Here is a 20,917-nt window from a genome sequence, read left to right on the forward strand (position 1 = left end):
TAGAAGTGTGTATATGATAATGTTTGATTATTCTTCCAGAAGCAAATTTGTGAGGACAGGCACTGTTGTTGGACGAGAAGGTCTGACTCGCAGTCTCAGCTCTAATTTATTCTAAAGCTGTTCTATCGGATTGAGGTCAGGACTTAGGACTGCAGGCCAGTCAAGTTCCTCTACTCTAAACTGGCTCATCCATGTCTTTATGGACCTTGCTTTGTGCACTGGTCCAAATAATTTGGTGGAGGGGGAATTGTGATGTGGGTTTGTTTTTCAGGAGTTGGGCTTGGCCCCTTATTTCCAGTGAAGGGAACTCTTAAGGAGTCAGGATACCAAGATAGTCAGGATACCAAGACATTTTGGACCATTTCATGCTCCCAAGTTTGTGGGAACAGTTTGGGGATGGCTCCTTCCTGTTCCAACATGACTGCGCACCAGTGCACAAAGCAAGGTCCATAAATATATGGATGAGCGAGTTTGGGGTGGAGGAACTTGACTGGCCTGCACAGAGTCCTGACCTCAACCTGATAGAAAACCTTTGGAAAGAATTAGATCAGAGACTGCAAGCCAGGCCTTCTCGTCCATCATCAGGTTTTGAGGACGCCATCACGCTATCCAGCAGTAGAGAAGTGTCCTGGAAGCGAGCGGTGCCCATTTCCTATATGCTTGTTCATATGCTACGTTTGTGAGTATATTGTACGCTACCCTTCTTTGATTTTAATAAACTTTTAAGTGGTAATGCACAAGGTCGGTGCGCCCTTCTCTTGTTGTTTTCTTGTAGTGCCTTTTGGATACCCTTGGTCCTGAGGGGGGCAGCAAGACCACTTCATTTGTGTCATAAAACCACCTAGAAGATTCCCGCATACCACTCGAGCGCAGGAGAGATATTGTTGTTTTTTGGACGTCCATCATCAGTGCCTGACCTCACAAATGTGCTTCTGGAAGAATGGTCAAACATTCCCATAGACACTCTCCTAAATCTTGTGGACAGCCTTCTCAGAAGAGTTGAAGCTTTTATAGCTGCAAAGGGTGGGCCAACTCAATATTGAACCCTACGGACTAAGACTGGGATGCCATTACAGTTCATGTGCGTGTAAAGACAGGTGTCCCAATACTTTTGACAATATAGTGTATATTAATTGACTTCCGGCCATAGCTTTATTTACATTTAATATAAAATATATAATAAAATGCCTTTCATGTGTGTTAAACATTTGGCAATTTGAGCTTTAAGCATAAATGAGCACACAATGCTTCTGTTAATCTATATTAACCACTTTATGACTGCTCACTGTGCTTCTACTGCGGCACAGTGGCTCGTTATCGTCCAGCGACGTAGTACTACGTTGCTGGACTCCTCCCCTTGTGGGCGGCGCTCGCGCGCGCTGCCGGAGGCTCGCTCCTGCTGTATTCATTCACAGCGGGAGTCGGGCCAGGGGAGGAGCAGCGGCGATCGCCGCTGCTCTTCCCCGATCGTCGGGGAATCGAGTTTGGAGATCCGCCCGCTTGTGTAAACAGAGCGGGCGGATCTCCTCAGTGACAAACAGTGACAGATTGCAGTGTTCAGCATAGCTGAACATGCGATCTGTCCTTGTGTCACTCAGTCACCTCCCCCCACACACGTTAGTAAGCACCAGGCATACATTAACCCCTCCCTCTCCAATAAAATTAACCCCTTCCCTGCCAGTGTCATTTCTACAGTAACAGTGCATATTTATAGCACTGATTACTATAGAAATGTCACTGGTACCCCCAAAAGTGTAAAAAATATCAGTCAAGGGTACGATCTGTCCGTCGCAATGTCGCAGTTCCGCAAAAAAAATCGCAGATCGCCGCCATTACTCGTTAAAAAAAAAAACACCAAAAATGACAGAAATCTTTCCCTTAGTTAGTAAACGCAATAACTTTTGCGCAAACCAATCAAAATACTCTTATTGTGATTTTTTTTACCAAACATAGGTAGCAGAAAACAAATTGGCCAAAAATTTAAAAAAATTTTGATTTTTACATTTTTTTGGGGGGAATTTCATATAAAAAAATGTGAAAAATATTGTTATTTTTTCAAAATTTACGCTCTTTTTTTGTTTATAGCACAAAAAGTAAAAATCGCACAGGTGATCAAATACCACCAAAAGAAAGCTCTGTTTGTGGGAAAAAAAGGACGTACATTTTGTTTGGATACGGCTTCGCACGACCACGCAATTGTCAGTGAAAGTCATGCAGTGCCGAATCGCAAAAAGTGGCCCAGACGTAAGACAGCAAAATCCTCCGGTGGTAAAGTGGTTAAAACAGGTTAGTGTAAGTCAGGTACTAAATGATTGTGCACTGGCAGGTGGCACTGGCAATCATGTACACAGATATGTCTTAGTGCAGCACAAATGAACCCAACACAGCTACTATGGATAACAAAAAACCATCTACAGTACATGGTATCACTGGACAAGGTCCTTCCTTATAAATGTATCAGAAAGTAAGTGGTAAACATTGTTTCTATTGGAAATCATGTATATGATAACTGTGCAGTGAAACACTGGGTAATATATAAAATACTGTGTAGCACTCTCTTAGGTAGGTGCTAGGAAAAAGCACATATGTGGCCCTGTCTGCTTATCAGGAGGGCTTTATAATTTATTTAGGCTGTCACATGTTTCCAGGTGTGGTTTTATGAGTCTGAGGAGTCTCCCCACTGTATCCAATGAGGGCTCTTGTGGGACAGTGGAGGAAACCTGGCCAATAGCACACCAGGGCTTATAGCTTTCTCATTGGGCGGAGTTTGCTGCAATGCACCCTGGGATGAGTTATAATCTGAGGGGAGCATGTGACAGGGCGTCTTTGGTGGAAAGCAGAGTCCCAGGAGGAGGCTGATGGCTGTCTCTCCTCCTGTCAGAGCAAGTGAGGGTGTCCTGGGCAGTCGGCCTAGAGGACCGGAGGTTGAGCTGGGCTGCAGGAAGGATCCAGAGTGCTGTGGACCGAGTGGAGCTGCTGGGCAGGAGTTTCCAGGAAAAATAGTGTTGTGAGTACTCAAAACTGCCCAGGGGTCTGCCTGAGATTGAGGCCACTCCAGAAGGTCGAAGGGATCCGGGAGCCAGCTAACCAGTAGTTGTGGCTTAGAAAGGGGGTGCCAGTGTCTAAGCCCTGAAGATTAGCGAGAGAAAGAGGGCGTCGGTGCAGGCCCTGAAGTGTTCAGCAGTGCAGCAGTGTATTCAAATAGCTACCTCAGCAGGAGTGCTGGGGGGGGGGGCTTAAAAGAGGACTTCTTTAGTCAGGAAAGCAGTCCCAAGTCAGTTCAGCATTAACAGGCATCCAGCCAGCGTTAACCAGCGTTGATAGGCATTCAGCTAGCGTCAAGTCAGCGCCAAAGAGTATTGTTCAAGTGTCTCCGCTTAATGTGCCTAGTTCAGTTCAAGGAGTATCCCACTCATCCCTTCTCCTATCCAAGTTACCAAATAAATACAAAACCCAAAGATACTGGACTGGTCATTGTCTCAGTGCTCACACTTGGAGAAACATGCTTAAATGTGCTGTTGTTGCTAACGGTAACCCAGGGGGATCCATATCCAGCAAAACGCCTGGGAATTGTGCTACATCTGCATCAAAGAAAGAGAGCTGCTTCTGAGAACAACCAATGGATTTTCATTCAGCAAATGACGATCAGAAAAAAACAAAATGGCATATGCAGAATAATTGGGCAAAAACTAAAAACTGACGGAAAAATGGCATATGCAGACTTACTGGGCAGGGCTAAAAATTGATGGAAAATATGGGATATGCAGGCTTACTGGGCAGGACTAAAAATTGATGGAAAAATGGGATATGCAGGCTTACTGGGCAGGGCTAAAAATTGATGGAAAATATGGGATATGCAGGCTTACTGGGCAGGACTAAAAATTGATGGAAAATATGGGATATGCAGGCTTACTGGGCAGGACTAAAAATTGATGGGAAAATTAATATGCAGGCTTATTGGCCAGAGCTACAAATTGATGGGAAATACATGATGATTTAGATTTTTCATTCTGCAACTGACGATCAGAAAAATCAAAATGGGATATACAGGCTTATTGGGCAGGATTACAATTGATGGAAAAATGGGATATGGAGGCTTTTTGGGCAGGACTAAAATTTTATGAACAAATGGGATATGCAGGCTTATTGGGCAGGACTAAAAATTGATGGGAAAATGAATATGCAGGCCTATTGGGCAGGACTAAAAATTGATGGGAAAATTAATATAGAGGCTTATTGGGCAGGACTAAAAATTTATGAACAAATGGGATATGCAGACTTATTGGGCAGGACTATAAATTGATGGAAAAAATGAATATGCAGGCTTATTGGTCAGGACTAAAAATTGATGGGAAAATGAATATGGAGGCTTATTGGGCAGGACTAAAAATTGATGGGAAAATTAATATGCAGGCTTATTGGGCAGGACTAAAATTTATGAACAAATGGGATATGCAGGCTTATTGGGCAGGACTAAACTTGGTGGAAAAATGAATATGCAGGCTTATTGGGCAGGACTAAAAATTGATGGGAAAATGAATATACAGGCTTATTGACCAGAGCTACAAATTGATGGGAAATACATGATGATTTAGATTTTTCATTCTGCAACTGACGATCAGAAATATCAAAATGGGATATACAGGCTTATTGGGCAGGATTACAATTGATGGAAAAATGGGATATGGAGGCTTTTTGGGCAGGACTAAAATTTTATGAACAAATGGGATATGCAGACTTATTGGGCAGGACTAAAAATTGATGGGAAAATGAATATGCAGGCCTATTGGGCAGGACTAAAAATTTATGGGAAAATGAATATGCAGGCTTATTGGCCAGATGATGGCAAATACATGATGATTTAGATAGAAAAATAGGACACACATTCGTACTGAATAGTAAAAAATAGACTGGAAGAATAGGGCATGCATGTTTATACAGAAGGACAAAATATTTCAGAAAAAGGGACATGCAGGCTTACTGAGCAGGAACAAATAGAAGGGAAATCAGGGCATGCAGGCTTTTTCAGATGGGAAGATTAGATGCAGGTGTATAGAACAGTAACTGACACATGGGAAAGTGGGGAATGCGGGCTTATTCAGATGGGAAATTAGGGCATGTAGGTTTACTGAGCAGAACAAAAAAAAAGATGTATTCAGTTTAAGGTGAAACATAATTGGTTACAGTTGTTTGCAAACCAATTGAGTAGCAGCTTCTCTTACTCTCTTATACTTGCTACAGTATGTATGCTTAGTTCCAATGTTCAGATACTGATGTCAGAAAACTAATGCTTGCTACCCTATGACCTAGGTAAACAGACCCAGTATGCTATAATAATACAGAAAGTAGCAGTTCTTTAGAGATCATAAACCTGTATTATGATAACAAGAAAAGTTAGAGAACTGTAAAATTATAGTGAGATCCTATGGGTACAGTACCTTGCCCTTGTGTCACTGTGTAGAATTCTGCCTGGATTCGCGCTGCCTCCTTTCGATTACCTTTTACGATGTAAAAATGACTGAGGATTGCTAGGCTAATTTTCACAAACAATTTGAAACAGAAAAGTGCCAGGATAGTGAAGTAGACATTGGAAAGCTGCTGAGCAAAAGGTTTCTCCTCCAGCACCGTCATAGCTGTACCAGAGTCTTTGTTACTGTTTAGGAGTGGGTCTGGACTGTTGACAGGATCACATGGTTACAGCCAGAAGCTGCTCACAACAGCTGGTACTAAGGAAATCAGATATCAGGTGGTCATGATGCTTGCTGCTGAAAATATGAGGATTATTTATGTTGGGCATAACTTCTAAGGCCAGTTCCAGTTCCATAAAGTCCAAAGTCAATTACTGACGTAAAATGAATTAAAGGTGACGACTTGTCAAAAGAAAAAAAAACAAAACAAATATTTACAACTCCCTTTTTTAGATACAACCAACGTTATTCAATAAAATGTTTTTTTATGATTAAGAGCAATAACCCACATCAACCAATCGGAAATCAGGCATAACTTTGATTGGTTGCTAATAGTTGATCTTTTAAAAATTGTACACGTTAGAATAAGAAAATATTTAATGAATAAATCGTAATATAACTGCAATGTTTTTTTATTTCACATGGAAATCAAATTTGATATTGCATCTTCCTTATCAGATTTTAAATGGATGCTATAGAATACACAAGCTGTTGGGATGCAGCCATTAGGTGCTGCTTTCCAGAGCAGCAATTCCAGTTTCAGGAGTGTAGACTTGCAGATGGTGCACTGGTGTCCAATGTTCATATGGACATTTCTAGCTTGTTTATTATGACACCGGGCTATGTTTTTTTTGAAAATGAAGTATGGTGGGTGTATATATACCACTTATATCTTGTATGGCTCTTGACTATAAGGTTAATGCTTAGCTCTACAATGATGATTCTTAAATTAGTCTGCAGACTACTTCAGAGCAAGTCATAACTTTGGTAGGCTATGTAAACATTTTCTTCTCATTTGGAGGCATTCCTTGATGTTCCCACTGACTTTGTCTTTCTTATGGAGCTTGACTCTGTGTTCATTTTGTATTATTAGACTTTATGTACCTTACTTTGTATTGATTTTAATTTGTGTTTTGGTTCTTTGTTTTTTCTTCTCCTCCACTGTTCAAACTTCTCTGCAACGGCACACACTAGTCAAAGCAACTCCCAAATGCCCACAGCCCCCCATAAGACATCGGATCCCCTCCTTCCTGTTGGATATAAACAGTACTGTACAAAACTTTTAGGCAGGTGTGAAGAAATGCTGTAAAGTAAGAATGCTTTCAAAAATATATATTTAAATTGTTTATTTTTATCAATTCTCTGTAGGCTCCTAAGAACCTAAGAAAAAAACTAATAAATGCACATTTTTTTTTTTGTACTTGCAAAACATGCATTTATTATTTTTTCTTTTTTAAAGTGAACTTATCCTTTAAAGCGTTAGTAAAGCACATTTTTTATTAAAATAACAAACATGTTATATACTGTACATACCTGCTCTCCCTTTTCTTCAGGTTCCCCACTGGTACTTTCCAATCCTACTCTTCTCCGTCTGCCTCCATAGCATGTCGCTTGCTACAGGGGCAGATGCTGCGGGCTCGCACCCGAGCCAGGCAGTGTGTCCCTATAGACACTTCTAGCGTAGCTCGACTCGGCTCCCCTGCTCCCTCCTGACTGGATTTTATTGGCAGCAGCAGGAGACAATGACTGGGCACAAAGGGGGATATTTTCAGGATGGAGAGCAGGGGAATGGGCTGGTAAATATGTCATATTTACCTGCCCTTTCTTTTCCTGAATGAACAAAGTGAGCGATTGCTACCGATTGCCCCTGTGTCCATTTATCACTGACCTCCACTGTGCTTACTATACTTCAGTTTGAAAATGAATAGTTAGCCTCCGAGCACTTTCTACTTATTTATCTGTCCAGATGAGGCTGCAGAGAAAGGCACTTGATGAATGTCCTCAGTCCCAAATGAGAGACATCAGAGGTCTGTTTAGCCCCCTATTATTTCTTTTTATTGTCTATGGGGAACAAGGAAGTAATCTATTCTTGTGTAGATTTTATCAGGGGAAGAATAGAATGTGTAGTCTCTTTCTGTTGCAGATGCCAAACATCTAATAGTTGGGCTCTACGTACGGATTGTGCTATTCGTTTGTGGGAACCAGGAGGGAAGGAGGTTGAGCCAGACAAAGTGTCCACTGAGGGGATCAAGAGAACATTGAAGTCCCCACCTAAGATCAGCTGGCCTTCGGTAAACTACAGAAGTCTATCAATAGTGTGATCAACAAAGAGGTCCTGACAATCATTGGGTGCATACATAGTTGCCAGAGTCACTTGTACATCACCGATCAAGCCTTTAACGAACATGAAACATCTATCTGGGTCTACATGAATGTGTTTGCAGGTCAATGGAAGTCTACCAGAAAGTAGTATAGAGACTCCTTTGGACTTAGCGATTTTATTGGTAAAGTGATAAGTCATAGGATAAAATCTGTTTTTAAGAAAAGGAAGTTTGTCATCTCAGAAGTAGGGATGATCAAACTTTTCAAAAGTTCGGTTCGGCCAAAACATCCGAACTACCCGAAAGTTCGGCCCGGATTTCAGAACCCCATTGAAATCAATGGGACCCGAACTTCGGTAATTAAAAAACACCATTTTGAAGCCCTAAAACCCAATAAATGCCCCTAAAAAGTGCCTAGGGTTCTGGGTCATACCCCAGGGACTATTAGTCACACAAAAAAAAGTTCTTAAAAATTGTCATTTTTGATAGAGAGCCAATTATTGGAAAAATTAAAAAAAATAAAAAATAAAAAAAAATCTTTGGATTTAGTATCTGGGGGTCTAAAAAGTGTACCTGTGAAGTTTCAGCTCTGTAGCATGTCCAGAACCAGAAAAAAAGATCATTTTTCAGTAGAGCAGGGATGGTGGGACCCTCCTTTTACACCTATATGATCTTTTTTGGGGGTTCTGGACATGCTACAGAGCTGAAACTTAACAGGTACGCCTTTTAGACCCCCCAGACACAAAATCACACAAAAAAAGTTCCTAAAAATTTTCATTTTTGATAGATTTTTGATAGAGAGCCAATTATTGAAAAAAAAAATTAAAAAAAAAAAATTATTTGGATTTAGTATCTGGGGGGTCTAAAAGTGTACCTGTGAAGTTTCAGCTCTGTAGCATGTCCATAACCAGAAAGAAAGATCATTTTTCAGTAGAGCAAGGATGGTGGGACCCTCCTTTTACACCTATATGATCTTTTTTTGGGGGTTCTGGACATGCTACAGAGCTGAAACTTCACAGGTACACCTTTAGACCCCCCAGACACAAAATCACACAAAAAAGTTCTTAAAAATTGTCATTTTTGATAGAGAGCCAATTATTGAAAAAATAAAAAAAAATAAATAAAAAAAAAAAAAAAGATTTTTTTTGGATTTAGTATCTGGGGGGTCTAAAAAGTGTACCTGTGAAGTTTCAGCTCTGTAGCATGTCCAGAACCAGAAAAAAAGATAATTTTTCAGTAGAGCAGGGATGGTGGGACCCTCCTTTTACACCTATATGATCTTTTTTTGGGGGTGTACAGGATGTTGGCTTCTCGCTTTTCACACCTTGCCGGTTTAATAGCAGGCGTTTTTTTGGGCATTTTTTTGGGTTCTTTTGAGGCAGGAAAAACATCTGAACTTGTGTATAGTGGTATATACACCACTATACACAAGTTCAGATGTTTTGCCTGCCTCCAAAGAACCCAAAAAAATTCCCAAAAAACCGCTAGCGTCAAAAAAAAAAAACGCCCAGGTGTGTTGTTGCAGGCATTTTTTGGGGGGTTTTGGAGGCAGGCAAAACATCTGAACTTGTGTACACACACATACTTATATGTATTTTACACTTAGACATATATAGGTGTTATAGGAGCATAACCATATTAGTGTAAATGATTTCATTAGCGCAAGCATATATTTCTGCTACTATCACACCTATATATGTCTAGGTGTGTATATACATATAAGTATGTGTGTATATATACCCGTATACACAAGTTCAGATGTTTTGCCTGCCTCCAAAGAACCCAAAAAATGCCCAAAAAAACACTAGCGCCAAAAAAAAAAACGCCCAGGTGTGTTGTTGCAGGCATTTTTTGGGGGTTTTTGGAGGAAGGCAAAACATCTGAACTTGTGTATAGTGGTGTATATACCACTATACACAAGTTCAGATGTTTTTCCTGCCTCAAAAGAACCCAAAAAAATGCCCAAAAAAACGCCTGCTATTAAACCGGCAAGGTGTGAAAAGCGAGAAGCCAACATCCTGTGCTAAAAGTGTTCTAATACAAACAATCTTTTTTTTATGGTTCTGGACATGCCACAAAGCTGAATCTTCACAGGTACACTTATTAGACCCCCAGATATTAAATCCAAAGACATTTTTTTTTTTTTTTTTTTAATTTTTTCCAATAATTGTCTCTCTATCAAAAATCTATCAAAAATGACAATTTTTAAGAACTTTTTTTGTATGATTTTGTGTCTGGGGGGGTCTAAAAGGTGTACCTGTGAAGTTTCAGCTCTGTAGCATGTCCAGAATCAGAAAAAAAAGATCATATAGGTGTAAAAGGAGGGTCCCACCATCCCTGCTCTACTGAAAAATTATCTTTTTTTCTGGTTCTGGACATGCTACAGAGCTGAAACTTCACAGGTACACTTTTTAGACCCCCCAGATACTAAATCCAAAGATTTTTTTTTTTTTTTTTTTTTTTTTTAATTTTTTCCAATAATTGTCTCTCTATCAAAAATTACAATTTTTAAGAACTTTTTGTTTGTTTTCTTTGTGTCTGGGGGGTCTAAAAGGTGTACCTGTGAAGTTTCAGCTCTGTAGCATGTCCAGAACCATAAAAAAAAAGATCATTTGTATTAGAACACTTTCAGCACAGGATGTTGGCTTCTCGCTTTTCACACCTTGCCGGTTTAATAGCAGGCGTTTTTTTGGGCATTTTTTTGGGTTCTTTAGAGGCAGGCAAACCATATATACCACTATACACAAGTTCAGATGTTTTGCCTGCCTCCAAAAACCCCAAAAAAATGCCTGCAACAACACACCTGGGCGTTTTTTTTTTTTTTTGACGCTAGCGTTTTTTTTGGGCATTTTTTTGGGTTCTTTGGAGGCAGGCAAAACATCTCAACTTGTGTATAGTGGTGTATATACACACATACTTATATGTATATACACACCTAGACATATATAGGTGTGATAAGAGCGTTACTATATTGGTGTAAATTATTTAATTAGTGCAAGTAGTTTTTTCTGCTCCTTTCACACCTATATATGTGCAGGTGTATATATACATACATGGGTGTGTATATATACCCCCTATACACATGTTCAGATGTCATACCTGACTCCAAACATGTGCTCAAAAAATGACTATAGACGCCTGCAGCCAAAAAGAATGCTGAAGGGTGAGAAGCCATATTCCTGCAGCGAAAGTGACTTGAGAGAAACTAGCTTTTCTCTATAGCGGTCACCCTGATATGGAAGGGTTTGGTCACCCTGCCATAGCAGTCACTGTCAGTTCACCCTACACTTCATTACGGTCACCCTGATATGGAAGGGTTCGGTCACCCTGCCATAGCAGTCAGTTAACCCTACACTACATTACGGTCACCCTGACACTTCACACTTTCCCTACAGAAACTCAATTTTTGAAGCTAACTAAAGTGTAAAAGAGCACCCTAACTACACTAGATATCCCTTTCCTCACACTATTAAATGCTAAATGACACTTTTACAGTAAAATTAGCAGAACTGCTTCCACTCTCTTCCATGTCCTGTATAACAATGCTAGGAATTTGGCGGGGGCTATCTTATATACTGGGGGGCGTATTCACTAATGATTGGACTATGGACCCCCTAGTCACTCCAATCACATTCCTAGCATTCTTCTGCCCCGTCAATTGGCTTTTGCTAATGGTTCTGGTCCAATCACAGGCTTTTAAAGCCCATTTCCTGAACCATTGCATTTCGGTCGGTTCTGGTTGCCGAATTCCAAACTTTTTGCGCAAAAAGTTCTAAATTCGGCCGAACCTCAAACACCCAATGTTCGGGCCGAACCGATGGTCGACCCGAACCGTTCGATCATCCCTACTCAGAAGTGAGTTTCTTGTATAAATGCTACATCAGCGTGAAAATGTTTCAGATCATTCAAAAGAATACGCCGTTTCTCAGGGGTGTTAAGACCCTTTACATTTAGTGAGACTATCTTTATAGTGTCCATCACCATCGGAAACTGGGAAGTGGGGGATTTAGATGATAAATTAGAGAATATAAAGAATAAAGATAGAAAGAGATGATGTAGAGTGAGGAGGATTTAGAGGTAAACGGAAAGGGGATAGAGGTAATACAAAGAAAAATTTAGACGGTTGTAACCGCCTAACCTTGGAACCTATGTTGGCAACATATTGCAAAAATGCGAATGGGAGAACAACTTAAAGAGAGGTGCTCGAGCCTGTCCCGCCCACCCTAGCTAAGGAAAGGAAAAGCAAAGATAAAATGTTAACCTAAAAAATACAGGGTTTATGCATGTTTCGTTATTACCCCCCCCCCCCCCTCCCATCCCTACATGGCTCCTCATCCCATGGATATGAGGGGAGAGTCATCCGAATAGAAAGGAGGAGGTAGCAACAACAGTGTCTTGTCATACATACATGTACAAAAGAAAACTCCAGTGTCAGTCAGATAAAAGTACTACCACTGTCCAGAGTTAAACCAATAAAAGAAAATACATTCGCATGAAAAAAAAAAACTTTTTTATCCCTCCCCTCCCCCCACCAGAGACTGCATCCCCTGAAAGCTCCACGCAGGACTCGTCCTATTCCCAGAAGTAACAACTCAGTTTAAATTTATAATATTTGAAGTGGTGGACAGAGTCAATATGCACCATCTGTATGAAAGAGCAATTGCATGTAACAATAAGTCATTAAGCTCATTTAATCGCAAATGGTCTTCTTGGACACAATTACACCCTCCCATATAATCAGTGATTGCTGCTAATAACTATATGATGGTTATCAACTCTTGTATTTATCTCCTTTCAGTTCCTAGCGGTGGTTTCTCTTTTTCACTTCCTTGACGGTGTACTCCCTTCCTTCTAATTCTCCCCTCCCCCCTTCCCTCGTTCTTCTCCTAATTTCCTCTTCTACCCCACCACTCTTCCTACTTCCTTTTTCCTTCCTCCATCCTGAACCTACACTGGACCTACACTTAATATACCTTTTCCTGATTGCTCTGACCACGCTATACAGTTTCTGTATTGTCTTAGGTTACTCCTTCGCTGCAATAATGTACGCTCCATGGAACTTTGTTTAAAGTGTATAGAGGCGACTGGGGGGGGAGGCCCCGGCCCATGGGCGCAGTATGATCCCACCCGGGGCGCTTGGGGTCGGTGGCATTCTCCTGGGGCCCGGAAGTTGTGATCTATGGCCCTGTACACCAGGAACGTAGACTCAAGTGTAACCTATTTTGATAAAGTTAATCTTTGTTCCTTTTAAGCCTGGTCTCTAGGTTATTATGTTCAGACAGGACCAGGGAGGCCCAGTTGGGTTTCCTTGCTTCCCTTTTGTATCTGTTAAATTACATTTATTTGTACTCCTACTGTAAGTTCCTTATGGTCTATTTGTTATGTTTCTCTTTACAAACTCTAATAAAAAATTATTGAACCATAAATTTATAATATTGTATAGAGGTAGCACTACGACCCCCGGGCATCCTCCCCACTGTGTTCCCATCTTCAAAACTCCCATGCATTATGGTAATGTTGAGCGTGAGAGTCCAGTGTATAAGGAGATAGCATGGAAGGATGTGTAAGTGCAAGCTGTACTCCCAAGAGAAGAGGACTAATTCCCCCCTCGAGAGAGCTCCACCGTAGGGGGAAGGAACCTCACAGGGTCAAAGTCCATCCACAACTCCCTCCCCTCACAAGGGGAGAGAGGTGTGGTAGATCCTCTCGTTTCACAGGAGAAGTCCCTAGTGCCATACCTCCAAAGTTGTCAGCTCTGGAGGTTTTGGTTAAACAGGAAGTCTGATTGTGCTTCAGAAACACGAGGATCCCAATGAGTCTTCAATAAAACCCAACACAAATATGCATGACCCCCATAACTGCTGCTTCGAATAAACACCAAACAGACCACACATATGCATTATAACAGGAATAGTAAACATATTGATCCCAGATTTACTCTTAAATCGAGCAATTTCCACTTGGAGCAGTGCAGCACAACAGTAAAGGTAAGAAGCGCCTACCAAAACTTTGCAGCAAGAAAGGGGCGGTAGGTGTATACATGTCTCGTTAAGAGAGTGGCAGAGTGCCAACCTACCTTCCTAGTAGAAAACATTAGGGAGCTAAGCCCTTTTTCCAAAGAAGGAAGTCATATAATCTAGAGTGGATCCATCAGCAAACAGGACAATAATGGCAAATGGTAGGTCGATGATGTCCAATGCTGGTGTTCCCTCAGTGAGTAGCTCAGAAACTTCTCAGTTAGGTATTCCATGCAATTAGCCATAAATATATTTGAGCAGAAAAAAATTATGAGGGGTTAAGGTTTGTAATCCAAAGAGAACAACAGCAACTCAGAAGGAACCTTCTGATCAGGACTTACGTAATCCCTTTGGAGATGGAGCTCACTGCTCAGGAATGTCTTCTGACTCTGCTGTCTGGGGAGGGGTTTCCTCTCAGAAGTTGATGACCCTGGGCGGCCAGCCAGCCGTGGAAGTAGTTGCATCTAGTTCTGGACCTGAATGGGGTTGGTTTCTATGAAGACAAAGAGAGCCGGGAGGTCCATTTGTGTATGGCGTGTGAAGGAATTCGAGCCTTTGCAGAACGTGGTTGAAAGGGGGAAACCGCATCTATAGGTAAAGTCCAGCCAGCGAGCGAGTTCTAGAATAGGGCATAGTATTGCCTGGCATTGTAGGGTCGCTCGCGAGAGGTCGGGTAATATCTTGATGTCGGCCCTGTCAAAAAGTCTATGGTACCAGCCTCCTATGCTTTGCATAAAATTACCTCTTTGTGTGCATACAGATGGAGCCAGCAAATAACATCACGTGGCCTGTTGGGATCCATGAAGTGAGGTCCTAGGGCTCTATAAATCCGGTCAAACTCTAGATTTGCTGGAGTGGATTCCCCCAGGATTTTGTGGAGAATTGCAATCGCCGTACCCGACAAGTTTTCTGAGCCAGTGGCTTCAGGAAGCCCCCGGAGCCGCAGATTGTTGCGGAGGCTCCTATCTTCCAAGTCTTCTAGGTGTAATTGTAAGGCCACCGCGGAATTTACAGTCCTGCAATGTCTCTAGTGCTATTACCCTCTGTTCCAGGCTAGCAAGGGTTGTCTCTCCTGAAGATAGACAGTCTGACAGGGCCTGCACATCTGTTTTGACCGCCTGTAGTTCTTGTCGATGAGCCTCTTCCAGCTTGTTGATAAAGGCCTTGATGTCTGCCTTAGTTGGCAGAGCTTGTGATAATGCCCGGAGCTCATCATCTGTCCTTACCGTCATAGGTGGTTGTGCTGAATTTCAGATATCCCTCAAGTGTCTCTAAAAATTCATCAGAGACCGAAGAGTGAAGCAGGGGGATCCTGTAGATTAATGGCCTCATGCTGGGATTTGTGTGGCTCCACCATCTTGTTATTGGGAAAGGCCATCTGTGAGCTTGGGAAAAAGCGCTGTATTTCTCCTCCAGGTTTGGGTGCATGGGTTGTCTTGGTGTTGGTCTTTGCTTTCCTCCTCTTTTCAGAGAGCATAGCGCTAGTGAACTATCAAAATAGGCTAGGGTAGGTAGGAGAAGGTCCAGGGGTCACAAGAGATGCATCTCTACTCAGCCATGCCCAGACCACGCCCCTCCAGAGCACATTTTACATTTCTGCATGGACCTGTTTAACCACGTTTGGATGGCCCACCGCATATATACTGCGGCAGGGCGACCCGGCTGCGCAAAATCACATATAGGTACGTGATTTTGTGCAGGGGTTCTCGGGGCTCACACACCTTGCCGGATCCAATCAGCGGGTCCGGAAGCAGCAATGGTCTCTGGCTACCTGCGATCATGCAGGGGAATGACAGAAAGGCTGTCTGCCTATAGAAACAAGGCAGGCAGCTGTTCTGTCACATAGACAGAGAGAGATCTTGTGTTTCAGCTAAGCTGAAACACAGATCTCTCTTTTCCTCTAGCACATCCATCCCCCACACAGTTAGAACGCACTCCCTAAGAACACACTTAACCCCTTGATCACCCTTAGTGTTAACCCCTTCCCTGCCAGTGTCATTTATACAGTAACAGTGCATTTTTTTTAGCACTGATAACTGCATTGGTGTCACTGGTCCCCAAAAAGTGTCACTCGGTGTCAGGTCTGTCCGCCACAATGTCGCAGTGCCGCTAAAAATTGCTGATCGCCACCATTACTAGTAAAAACAATTTCAAAAATAAAAAGTCCATAAATCTATCCCATAGTTTGTAGATGCTATAACTTTTGCGCAAACCAATCAAAATACACTTATTAGGATTTTTTTTACCAAACATATGTAGCAGAATACATATTGGCCTAAATTGAAGGAAACACTTGATTTTTTAAATGTATTTATTAGGAGTGTTTTATAGCAGAAAGAAAACATTTTTTTTTTTCAAAATTGTCGGTCTTTTTTTGTTTATAACGCAAAAAACAAACAAACTGCAGAAGTGATCAAATACTACCAAAAGAAAGCTCCATTTGTGGGGAAAAAAAGTCATCAATTTTATTTGGGTACAGTGTAGCACGACTGCGTAATTGTCAGTTAAAACAACGCAGTGCTGTATCGCAAAAATGGCCTGGTCATTCAGGGGGTAAAACCTTCCGGAGCTGAAGTGGCTAATTGGCAATAACTTTTCATCACTAAAGATAGCAAGGAACTACATATATTGTTTTTTTTTAGGACAAACAAGGCTTTCTTTTCGTGATATTGTCTTGCAACAATATTTTGTTCCCCGAAATCCGCAAGGAGCACAAGAAGGGTGACATTTGTCAAACAAAACCAAGGAAATTTCCAAGCTCAACTTACTGAACAGCCTGAGTACAACTGAACTGACCTGTCTCACAATATGCATTAAAAAAAGGGGTTTAGTGTGCACACATTTGCAAATACATGCGTAAGCTACAGGCCCCGTCAAGGCACCCCATTTTCTGTAGTCCTAACTCTAACTTCTGAGAGTCTCCACACATGCAAGCACATGCTTTTCAATGGATAGCCAACTAAAGAAAGAGAAAGATATCTGCGCTTGGAATCATACAACACACAGCAATCGGAATGTTATGACAGCAAAGGCAGCCAGTTCTATAGGCAGATACAATCCTATTACAAAAGCAATAATCAAGTGGGAGCAGTGCCAATAATTAATACATATAAATGCATACATTTGCAAATAAAAAGAGCCCCAAAGTCTTTCAAAACGAAAATAAAGGAGGAGGAGGAGGAGGAGACCAGTCCAAAAAAGTCCAATCACCTATGTGTGCAGTAGGAAGAGCCTAATTTCACCCAATTGTGACAGCCCAAACTGCTTAACAGAGCGTCTGACCCTCCTGTTACAGAGCGGTCAAACAGTCGCCAGCAAAATTAGAAAGCACTCAGTGTAAAGGAAAACCCCTTTCAGCTTCTCCAACTCGATAGGACTCCCAAAATCATAGTTCCAAGAAGAAGATGTAGATGACAAGTCAAGAGCCTGGACCCCTCTAAGCCTCACACTGGGGCACACTGAACACCCAGCACATATCACTATGGCAGCAAAGGTGTCAGGTGTCTAACAATATGCGTTAAAAGTAGGGGTTTAGTCTGCAGGCCCTGTTAAGGTACCCCATTTTTGGTTGGTCGCAGGCTGGTCAGTAAGTTGAGCTTGTAAATTTCTTTGGTTTTGTTTGACAAAAGTAAACAAAATGCACTTCTTTTTTTCAGCAGTGCAGCAGTGTTAGTTTTTAAATGAATAGTGTTAGGCTCAGTTCACACTGAGGCGGCTTCAAAGTCGCCCAACTCTGAAGCCATCCTGTACAGCGTGACTTCAGCATGGCTTGCAAACTGCTTCTTTAATATAAGTCAATGCAAGTCGCTCTGAAGTCACCCCCAAGTAGTGCAGGAACCTTTTTCTAAGTCAGAGGGATTTGAGTCACTCCAATTAGAACGGCTCCATTGCACTGAATGACCTGACAAGTCGCCCCAGTGTAAACTGAGCCTTACTGCACAAAAAATGTGCACATTTTAATCTGTAATATGTCATGTTTAAAATACACTAAAAATTATGATTTTTGGTACAAAGCATTGCAAAATTATTTACAAATGAAAAAAGTGGGATATTTTTCAATTTTGCACTTTTTTAAAAGAAAGATGTGTAAATATATGTTAAATGTGTAAAAATAATAACAAACAAAACAAAAACAAAAATTTTTAAATATTACTAGTTAATAAAATAGAAACAACAAGGTTTGTTAGGTGCTAGTGAGAGAGTATAGTTTGAGCTCTGTCTGCTTACCAGAGGAGCTGCAGGTAAATCTATATTGCTCTCTGACTAGCAGGGAGCAGGATCTGTTAGTGAGGTCTGCTCATTGTGCTCAGTATGCAATTCATGGAGAGTGTTTCACGCTGGTCCAATAGGGAGGCATGTTGGACAGTGGGAGGAAACCTGACCAATGGGTGCATAGGCTTTTGATACAGCCCTGATGATTGGCAGAGGGCAGGTCGCCTTGGTGCATTCTGGGATACTGTATAAAAGCCAGGAGCACATGAGCTGCAGGGTCTTTGGCTGGAGAGCGGAGCCCCGGAGGGAGGGGGGCTGCCTCCTTCTCTGTAGAGGTGCAATGTGGTCACAGGAAGTCTTCCTGAGGGCCAGGGGAGCAGTTGAGAGGAGCTGGACCCAGAGGTCTTGGAGAGCTGACTAAAAGGGGAGACACTGGAGACCCTGGGACTACAGTATCGTGAGTACAGGGACTCAAGTCAAGGGGACTGACCTGAGGGGGGCCACCCCTGCTAGTAGGACAGTCAGTGGACAGGTGTCAGCCGAGGAAGAGAAAGAAGATACTAGGGAGAGTGTCCTAAAGATAACTAGTTGTTCACCAAGTCATCTTAAGGATAAGATTCTAAATCCACATTCATCCAAAGTGGCAGGATGAATCAACAGCCTGGCTGTTCCAAATCTGTTGTAAAGCAGAGAAGATAGGAGTCCTCAATCACTGTGAATAGTTAAAGTTGGAGTATCCCACTAATTCCTTCTCCTATCTCCATTTTACAATAAACCACAGAACAACCAAATACCCCTGGATTGATTATTAGAGTGTGAGCCAAGGAGAATCAAGGACTTGTCTTTACTTATGGCTGGATGCTGGCAACCAGGGGAACCTACAGAGTGAATATCAAGCAGTCCCTATGGGGGCAGTGCTACAAAAATAAAAGTTGAAGAGAGAAGGAAATAAAGGAGGTAATTAGGGCTGATTAGAGTAAACTAAGGGTTAAAAGGGGGTTAAACAGAGGAACATTTTATCATATTTGCTTTAACTAGCATCATCTGCAGATCTAATTTCATCCCTTTGATCTGCAGATGAATAAACAGAAAGATAAAAATGTAGCAATATGCTACATTGTATCTTTGCATAATCTAGTCTGGAGCAATGTTGTTTATAAAGACTGATTCAGACTGCTTTTTTAACAGCTATAGCTGACCACTTCTTCTCTGAGTATACTGCAATGTTGACTGATTCTTCACAGCAGACAATTACTTTATACTTGTAGAAGCAGGGCAGAGGGGCTGGACATGCTACACATGCCCTGTATACAATGGGGACGTTTTTTTGAGCATGTGTAGTGTAGTGTGCCCAAAGTCTGCAACTAGTTAATAACTAAATGTGTTTTTTTCTTTTTTACTATATAAAGAAAAACAATACCAAAAATTTGGGATTGGTTAGTTACCTTTTCGGGTTATTGGTGGTCAGTACTAGCATTTAAAAAAAAAAAAAACTCACAGTCACTGGCGGTCAGTGGCACTTCAACCCCTCCCCCACACTACATTAAAAAAAAAATTATCTCACATATGAAAAAAAAATGATGCAACATATAAAAAAAATGATCCCACAATCGTTTGTGTTCAGTAGCACTTTGACCTCCTACCTCACCTAAAAACAATAAATACAATTCCATGATTGTTTGCTGTCAGTGGCACTAACACCTCCCCTACCTGCACACACACACCCAAAACATTCTCAAAATTACTGGTGTTCAGTGGCACTCTAACTCCCCCTCCCCCTTTAAAGCAGAACTTTACCCATAACAACTTGGTAAAAAATAATTTTCTTTAGCAAAGAACACATGCTCCACAAAAATAATTTTGCTACCAAAACTAGTGTGTGGTGTAAATTGCCTCCAGCATTGCTCCAATATTTTCTTGCCAGAGGCTGCCATTTTGCTAAAGCCCAGAGCCCCTGAGCAGTAGTAAATTATTTAGGCTTATTCAAATGGGAAAATAGGACATGTGGGCTTATTGAGCAGAAAAATTAGATGCAAGTATGTTAAGCAAAATAACTACAGTTTAAGGTGAAATATGATTAGTTAGTGCCCCTTGCAAAACTTTGAGCAGCAGATTATCTTATACTTGTCACAGCATTCACAGTAATCTTGGGAGTAATCAGATACTGATGTCAGAAAATGAATGCTTGCTACCCTATGGCCTAGGTAAACAAACCCATAATGCTATACTACTACAGAAAGTAGATCATAAAGGAGTTATGATAAAAATAAGAGTTAGAGAGCTGAGATAATATGAGTACAGTACCTTGCCGTGGTGTCACTGCATAGAATTCTGCCTGGATTCGCGCTGCCTCTTTTCGATTACCTTTTACAACATAGAAATGACTTAGAATTGCCAAACTGATTTTCACAAACAATTTGAAGCAGAAAAGTGCCAGAATAGTGAAGTAGACATTGGAAAGTCGCTGAATGAAAGCTTTCTCCTCCAGCACCGTCATAGCTGTACCAGAGTCTCTGTCACTGTTTAGGAGTGGGTCTGAACTGGTCAGAGGATCACATTGCTACAGCCAGAAGCTGCTCACAACAGCTGGTACTAAAGAAATCAGATATCAGGTAGTCATGATGCTTGCTGCTGAATGAGGATTATTTATATTCAGCATTTCTAAAGCCACTTCCAGTTCCGTAAAGTCAAAGTTAATTATTGACGTAAAATTAATTAAAGGTTATGACTTGTAAAAAAAAAACCCAAATATATTTACAATTACATGTTTTAGATACAATCAACTTCATTCAATAAAATGTATTGTTGTGAAGTGCAATACCCAACATCAACCAATCTGAAATCTGACATGTGCAAAGTAACCACTGATTGGCTACTAATGGTTAAATCATAATATCAC

At 41.3% G+C, this 20,917-nt stretch overlaps 1 protein-coding gene across 2 annotated transcripts in view; it reads right to left on the minus strand.

Annotated features, from left to right (window-relative positions):
* ASB5 (ankyrin repeat and SOCS box containing 5) overlaps positions 1-20,582 on the minus strand; it is a 110,430-nt gene extending 89,848 nt beyond the window's left edge. Inside the window, exon 1 of one of the 2 annotated variants that reach the window (XM_082245646.1) lies at positions 20,323-20,582. In XM_082245646.1, the coding sequence (XP_082101772.1) occupies positions 20,323-20,515 (193 nt within the window). In that variant the 5' untranslated portion in view covers positions 20,516-20,582. Of the gene's footprint in view, positions 1-5,438; positions 5,700-20,322 lie in introns of those variants that run through there. The other variant, XM_082245645.1, reaches the window with a different exon arrangement.
* Positions 20,583-20,917: the final 335 nt, after the last annotated feature.

Source organism: Pelophylax lessonae, assembly GCF_965119305.1.
Source record: "Pelophylax lessonae genome assembly, chromosome: 1".
Classification (NCBI taxonomy): Eukaryota; Metazoa; Chordata; class Amphibia; order Anura; family Ranidae; genus Pelophylax; species Pelophylax lessonae.